At 53.3% G+C, this 7,753-nt stretch overlaps 2 protein-coding genes across 2 annotated transcripts; both read left to right on the plus strand.

The window, feature by feature from the left end:
* Positions 1-128: 128 nt before the first annotated feature.
* PUNSTDRAFT_133701 (uncharacterized protein) lies at positions 129-1,023 on the plus strand (the record flags this gene model as incomplete). Its single annotated transcript, XM_007383134.1, has 3 exons — positions 129-549; positions 608-787; positions 845-1,023. The coding sequence occupies 3 exons, from the start codon at positions 129-131 to the stop codon at positions 1,021-1,023; spliced, it is 780 nt and encodes a 259-aa protein (XP_007383196.1).
* Positions 1,024-5,022: 3,999 nt separating this feature from the next.
* On the plus strand, positions 5,023-7,451 carry PUNSTDRAFT_133702 (uncharacterized protein; the record flags this gene model as incomplete). The annotated part of the gene is made up of 9 exons (XM_007383135.1): positions 5,023-5,099; positions 5,171-5,434; positions 5,492-5,972; positions 6,028-6,270; positions 6,322-6,363; positions 6,411-6,470; positions 6,518-6,587; positions 6,644-6,679; positions 6,739-7,451. 9 exons carry the CDS (start codon positions 5,023-5,025, stop codon positions 7,449-7,451), a joined length of 1,986 nt encoding a protein of 661 aa, XP_007383197.1.
* Between the last annotated feature and the right edge of the window lie 302 nt (positions 7,452-7,753).

Below are 7,753 nucleotides of genomic sequence, written 5' to 3' on the forward strand. Positions count from 1 at the left end.
AGATCGTGCCGAACATCAACCGGACGCATCACCGTCGGGGGAGCTCCGGCGGGGCGGGGTCGTCTGGGGGGAGCAGGCGAGGGTCGCCGTATCCGAGCCCGAACGCGAGTCCGAGGGCGTACGATTCGATGCAGCTCGCGCCCGACGTCGGGGCGGGGTACGAGCTCGACATGGGCGGCGGTGGTATGGCGCCGATCGCTGGACGGCGGTATTCGGCGGGCGGGGCGCAGCAGGATTATATGAAGCTCGGGGACATGCGGTTGGCGGACAGCGCCGATCTGAACGAGATGGGGCTGATGTCGGGGATGGGCATAGGTGTGGGCATGAACCCCGGCATGGGGATGGCGCAGTCGCAGCCGCAGCATCAGGCGGGTGGCCAGCAGGGCGGCGTGCAGGGCGGCGTGCAGGGCTCAATGGCGGTGAGCAAGGTGAACGTCACGACGCACGCGACGAAGGACGCGAGCGAGAAGAGGAGGAAGGTGGACGCTGCGTTCATATGCCCGGTGGTTGGATGCGGAAGCACGTTCACCCGGCACTTCAACTTGAAGGGTGCGTCTTTTTTTTTGCACTCGGCGGTCGTGACTGAGAGCTGATGCTGTTGTTGTAGGACACATGCGATCCCATAACGAGGAGAAGCCGTTCAAGTGCAAGTGGCCCGGGTGCCAGAAGAGCTTCGCGCGTCAGCACGACTGCAAGCGTCACGAGAATTTGCATCTCAACATCCGGCCGTTCACGTGTGAGGGGTGCAAGAAAACGTTTGCGAGGATGGACGCCCTCAATCGACACTGTGCGTGTTCTGCTCTTCCTTTCGCGCAGCCTGTTCATAGTCCTTCGTCTTACGTAGTGCGTTCGGAAGGCGGCGCAGATTGCCAGGCGCACCAGAAGGAGCTCACGTCGGCGGACAGCGTGAACGGGCTTGGGTTCCCGAACATCGCGGACGTCATGGATCCATCCTCGGCGTCGTCCTCTGGGCCTATCCTCACGAAGACCGAGCCGGACTGGGGCTCGGGGGTCCTGATGTAATTGGCCCCTGCGCTTCGGCCGCAGTCATCCCACGCTAGGCGTTGGCTATCCTTGCTTTTCTCCCGCTGTGCGTGTTCCGTTCCTCATCCCCCCCTTTTTTTTCTGCCTTTCGTGGACTTCTGAATTTGATGGCCAAATTGTGACAACGGACACACTCGTTAATTGTGTTATTGATTTTCTTTGTATGCCTATCCTTCCTGTCTGAATTCCGGTCCCTGCGATCCTTCCATGAACCATTGAATGGAACCTTTGGTCTTGATATCGGACAATATTTCCTCTTGGACTTATGACTACTACCTATACAATTTCGTTCGGTTCCGAGGGCCACTTTAAGCTATCCTTTTGGTCCCAGTTCGCTCACCTGCTCTTCTTTTCATCGTGACTGACGACGGAACATCGCAGTTCCTCCCCTAAATCTCATACCAAACCTCTCACACTGCCTGTGCTGCTTTCCAATCTCTCCGCCTTGCTTGCCTCTGCCTATTTCTGCATCACGAATCCCGCCTCCATCCTCTGTTCAGATCAACGTCCCGATGCACCCACCAATTTATGACCCTACCCTTGCTCGCAGTGCGCATATATACATAGTGCTTAATGGCTTGGCTCCCCTCCGAGATTTTCTACACAGTGTAGCTTAGCTTTTCCTCTCGTCTCGTAGACATCTGGGAATGTATATTAATTCGGCCAGCACGGAGTGCGTAACCATGAACGATGCCGACGACCTCGAAGGAGATGTGGTACACCATCGTCCGTCCGCGCCACGGAAAATTGATTGCGCGTACACCTTTTTAGGCTATGTCCGCGTAGCTCCGTGACAGAACGTGTCTTTCCGGGGCCATCGACCATGTTGCTTGCTGGATGCAATTATTTATTCCTCGACTTCAAATGCTATCAAGTGTTCTAGCCAGCCACCCACTACCAAGAATGGGGAACTGACCAATGAAGAGCCACCATGGTGCACGGTGCTCGCTGGCATGGTCCCTCAACAAAATGGCATCCTCTCGGCATCCTAACCCCTCTCCGGCCGATTATCTACGTATGGGCCTACCGCTATCGCCCTCGCGCACATTCCCTCCGTCGCTATGCTGCCACTCCACCCATCAACGCCAACTCATACGGTCCGCCAGATGGCCGCATCGGGACACAAACTGCGGCTAGGGTATCAGTCTATAGCATTCGCGGGGCGCGCAGGCGCGTTCGAGGCAACTCCGTGATGAGGGCACATCATCCATCAAGGCCTCTAATACACTCGTTCCCGGACCGTCGCGAGCTCGAGGTTGCGTTCTGGAAGAAGCCGATCGAGCGCCGCGGCGACGAGTTACGTGGCATGATCATGGCAGTTGGCGTGTTTTGGAGCCGCTGATGAGGGCGCACCCCCCCCTGGATGCATGTGGCTCGCAGCAGAGATACGGGAAGATGCTTCTCGTGCGACGCGGCCCGAGGGCACTCTGTTGGTATCCTTTCTGGAGCCCGGGTGCCCGTGACGCATCCTCTGGTTACCTGAATCGGCCAATTCGGAACCGGATCGTGTTTGCTGTGTAACGCGATGAGCTGGCATTGCATTCTATCTCTGTCAGGGAAGACGACACTGCCATCCTAACGAGGATCCCGTCATCGCCTTATACGGTTGTACGTAGACTTCTCTATGCTCCATCAGGCCGCGAACCTCTGGAGTCGTGCCAAGGGGTTGAGGAAGCGGTTTGTGTAATCCATATCGATCCAACCTTTAAACAATTGGTTCCGCACGATAGCAGATGCCCTCGGTGAGTCTCCGTTTCCAAATCTTGATCAATGTCAGCGCGATGAAACCCTTGATTTGAAAATAGTGACCGTATTCAATGGTAGTCTCCGATTGTACTCACCATCCCATGCCTGTGCTTGGTTCTCCAGCTACGAGAAGCGTGTTCCTCTGGAAGGATCGCACGATCTGAATTGGTTCCCGATTACACGGTCACCTTCCAAAACAAATGGACCCTAGATCGCGGCCTCCGATGCTCAAGGGTATTGCTTGTTCACCGGGATTAGACGGTTTATAGCGTCGACTGCGGCATAAATGTCGGTTGATTCTCGCCCTCAAGATAGAATCACACAATCTCTTTGACCGTAGCCAAGTCTATCTCGAGCATCCATCTCCTTCACCGTAAGAGAAAGTTTGTGATACCGACGCCGAGGCGACACGGCGGTTCCGGTTCGTCTGTCGTTCCAATATCGCGGTGTCGACTTAAGCTGAAAGGCTCTGACGCTGGCACTGTACCCACTCAGAGCTATTCTGAAGCGGAAGATGCTGTCGACGTGAAACTTTCCAATGTGTACGCTGGCCTCGTCTTCCTCGTCGATGTCGGAGAAACGGAGCATTACTACCCGAAGTCGCAAGAAATGTCGCACCTCAGGTACCACGGTGATTCTATTGGGTCATATTCTGGGCAATCGAAGCCAAGACGAGGTGAGATAAAGACCTTGTGAGTAAGCTGAATACTCCACAATTGTTGCTGCTACCACGGAGTAAATGACTCCAATCCTTCCACGAGCCAACCAAAATTACGGCGACTTCGAATCCGTCGACATTGTCGGGATGCTCCCTATGAACACAATACAAAGCACGTCAAACTCTGCGGTTGATTGGGATCCACGGCATTACGACGGTGCTGGTAAGACCTTCGGATTTTTAGGAATCATTCCACGCACTGATGGGTGCTGTTCTGAGTTCGTGACATCAACCGTTTCATCCCATTTATCTGAGAGATCACGTAATCGCACAGCAGTTGCCGAGGGGTCGCAATACAATCGTCCAAGATATCCTCAAGGGTATTTCCTGACCCTGGAGATCGCCTGAAGACAGTTCACTTCATGCGCGCGAAATATTCAGCCGTAATGCTTCTTCTCTCCTTGACTTACTATCTCAGCTCCGGCCGCGGAAAGGCTGTTGGGCACATGGCAGCGCTCGTGCACTGCCGTGCAGGGAACCAATGTCTTGGCGGTGAACTTGCGATCCACGGAGAATGACCAGTGTCAGATATTCCTGCACCTGCTTCTCTATCAGCACGCACCCACCTCCTTCCGAATGGAGTGAGCGAGTAAACTGTTCCTAGGTTGTGCCAGCGATCGTCTCGTTACTGCGTGTGCGAGCTTTTGTGATGCACATGCGGAGAGCAACTGGGTTGCTTGTATTTACCCTCCGTTGGAACGATGGAGATGTAATGCGGTTTCGAAGGGAGGCTCTGCTCAGTAATCGACACTTCGCTGAAACAAGTCATGGTAGTGGTCAGCATGTCGCGCTTGTTGATGCAAATTAATCCGTCACACCACTGGAGGTCCGAAAGGATACGTACCCGACGGACTTCGTGAGATTATCTTTCTCACTTGCCGCGTTGGATTCTGTCGAATGGAACATAAAGTTCATTCTGCCGGCACTGAAATCATCCATTATAACGCTGTGTCTCGCTAACATTTGGCTACAAGTAACATGAAGTTCTCTGGAATATACGCTGCATACGCCAATGCCCGACCCAAGGATAATTTAAATTTTAGTAGTACCCGTCATACTAAGTGGCCGGGTGTTTCTCCCACGCGTTACGGCACCACACAGCCCTTCCCCTTCAATGTATCACTGTCAGCCTCCGAGTCGTGCGCAGTGTGGTCCGTCCACATGAACCCCAGTTCTCCCGTACTATATCCCTTACTAGAAAGCAGCGATATTCCCGACCAAACTCAAAGCTCACTGGCAGTCATGGATATCACCCAAATGTCTCGGCACTAAAATGGCTGGCATGCTCAGACGTCGCCCGGATGGTCGCATGTGTTCCTGTATGTGAGTTTTGTTTACTGATTGTCATGCACCAGTATTAAGTTACCGCAGCCTTCACAAATAGCATCAAGCGCCCAACTCATGCCGTAAACTTCATGTGAATCCCACACGGTTACAAGTTGCACAGGCGTGTCATGCGCAGCTGCACAAGCACGATAGGAACGCCAGTATACAATCGCTTCACAAATGCCATCATGCCTCTTAAACCCGTTCGCCAAGTTTACGTTGAGGAGCTGCACAAGAAGGGTCTGGGGCTGCCGCTTTGGTTTCCGTACGCATCGTTCTCAACGTAACGCCGCGACGGTGATATCGCATGTGACTCAACAAGCATCTATTTCGCAGCGAGTCCGTTGAACAGCGCGCCGGACCACTGCAGGCCCAGATCGGCGATGTCGGGTTCGTGAGTCGGGATGACGGTGTGTTCTACCGGCTGTTCAATGCCTGCAAAACGCGCGATCATCCGTGGAACGATGATCTGGCGCCCCAAGACTTCGAGCCGCTAGTATTGGACGATCGTCATGTCAAGACAGTCGAAAACAACCTGAAGGCGGGCGCATATGTGTGCACCAGTAACGCCGAACGTCAGGACCAAGCGCACGCTGGAATGTGCGTTAGATTGTGTTACACCCTGCCGTCAACATTGATTCCACTTTGCGCCCTTAGTTCATCGTTGGCACCGATCACGGCCGGGTTCAACTTCAGTTTCTCTTCTCAAGTGCACCGTGCTGCCGTCCTTGTTCTAAAACCTTGGGCGAACTTCTATCACTCCCTCCAGCACGAGACCATCAAGAATTACTGTCTCAAGTATGGCGAAAGCTGGTACGACTTTGCCAAATCGCAAGGATTTGCGCTTGATCCCGGCGAGATCATACTCGTTTATGGTGTTGTCCGAACGGCAACATGGGCTCTCGCTGCATTCACAGAGAACGACACGAAGATGGGCGCAGGTGTCTCTCTGGATACCGCGTCATTTGCTGGGGCGGGCATTAGCTTGTATCGTGCATGGGATGAAAGAAGTTCGGTGGAGCACAGGTCCGGTCCTCCAACGAAATCTCACAAGCGACCATCTGCCGAGGCCCACATCCCTTGGAGTTTACCCTCTCCGCCTGTGTCTCTGCGTACGCCGGCGGATAGTCTCAGTCGTGTAAATATCTTTTGCCGTAGGCTCCCCGTACGCTGATTGAGGATTATCACTGCAGAACGAGGTGTCCGCCGGTAAGAGGCCCCTGGATGAAGACTGGAATTTTGATCAAACAATCTTTCTTCGCCATTACGTGGTCAAACCTCGGATGTTCCGTACTCCTAAGGTCATGCGAGGTGCTGCGGATCCGAAGAACGTGGACTCAAGTGGCGATGATTCGGATTCAAGTCTACAGAGCATTCAGTCATCGACCCAGTGTTCATCTTCCGTAGAAGTAGCGCGAGAATCTGATATAGGGCCGGTGAGCCAGACCCTCAAATCCCAGGCTCGAAGCACTGAGAAATGTGTTCAGACGCATTATGGCCTACATGTGCTGCTCGATCACCTTCTCGAGGTGCGCACGTCGATCAAAACCGATCACAGTATTTAATTCGACGGCAGTCCCAACCATCGGCCCGAGCTGCCGTCGCTTGCGACGATGAGTTCTACCATACAGTGAAGGTAACTCTCAGTCGTCAATGTGTTTGTGTTGCCTGAAAGCCCTTCAGGGAGTGTCCGATGTTGATCTTACGACATATTTTCGGCAAGCTGAACCGCGTACGTTCGTCCGTAACGGCTGTGAGTCTTCTCCACTCGTTCTGGTATACGATGCCTGATTCAACCCTGGTTTCCAGCCGCGGCATTATCGGTTGATAAAGATGGATTTCCAGGTATGTCCTCGGTAGAGCTTCGCCACGCCAAGGTTGATTGATGTGCATCAAAGTACCAGGACATAGCGTGCCATCTCATCAATTGGTCACCATATTGTCCTCCCCGGGTGCCGGAGCGTCTGGACAGACGCAGTCGCTGCAGGATCTGTTCACCAAGCTCCCGAAGGAGAGATACGCTAGTATAAACCAGCCCAAGAGAAGCTTACTCAGTGACCTGTTCACTCCACAAATACCCGTAGTGCCTCTAGGGAGCGCTGAGCCCCAACGATCTGAAGACGTCAAGCCGGACACAATACACCACAAGAGACCATATACCGCCAATTCCGACTCTGCTACATCTTTGAGGTTTCAGCGCAGAAATCCAAGTTTGGCAGGGTCAGGACTGTACCCGATTCATCCCATCCAGTCCTCTACAAGGATTTCTCCTCGAAGAACTTCGGACAGCGCGATTGGAGGCGCGAAACAGTTGACTTCCACGCGCGCTCGGACACAAGAAGTTCCATTCCCTGCTCAACTTGCGATCCCTCGCACAACGCGCAGACAGATGCTCAATAAGGAGCTGACTGAGGCGGAGAGGAAAGACCTCCTTTGGGAACGCAGGAGAAGGGGGAGCGATGATGACGGTCGGAAAGGTGGTTCCCAACTTCCAAGCCCGATCCTTGTGCCGAGACCCATCTTGGACAGTCGAAGTGTAGATAGAGTGGATACGGGAGGAATGCATACCAGGCTCGCGGTCATGAAGAGCAGGAGTTGGGGCGACAATTGGCTCTAGCGCCGATTGATTCGATAAGTTACTCTTACATGTCGAAGGATCCGTATATTCCAGTATATGTGGACTTCTACGTTTATCGCCAATGCGCCTGGACAATAATGAAACGAATATTCATTGACATCGAGTAGTGTACGAATGGATATAGCCTACGATAAGTATGACGAAATAATCACGGATTGGTACGTTGGCAGCAATTGACGAAGTTCGTAACAAATCAATGGCGGTTGACTGAGCTTTTGAGCGCGAAAACACTCGCATCATCTGCTTGGAGGGCTCTTCACGATGAATTATGACGTGTTGGT

This window comes from Punctularia strigosozonata (assembly GCF_000264995.1).
Source record: "Punctularia strigosozonata HHB-11173 SS5 unplaced genomic scaffold PUNSTscaffold_5, whole genome shotgun sequence".
NCBI lineage: Eukaryota > Fungi > Basidiomycota > Agaricomycetes > Corticiales > Punctulariaceae > Punctularia > Punctularia strigosozonata.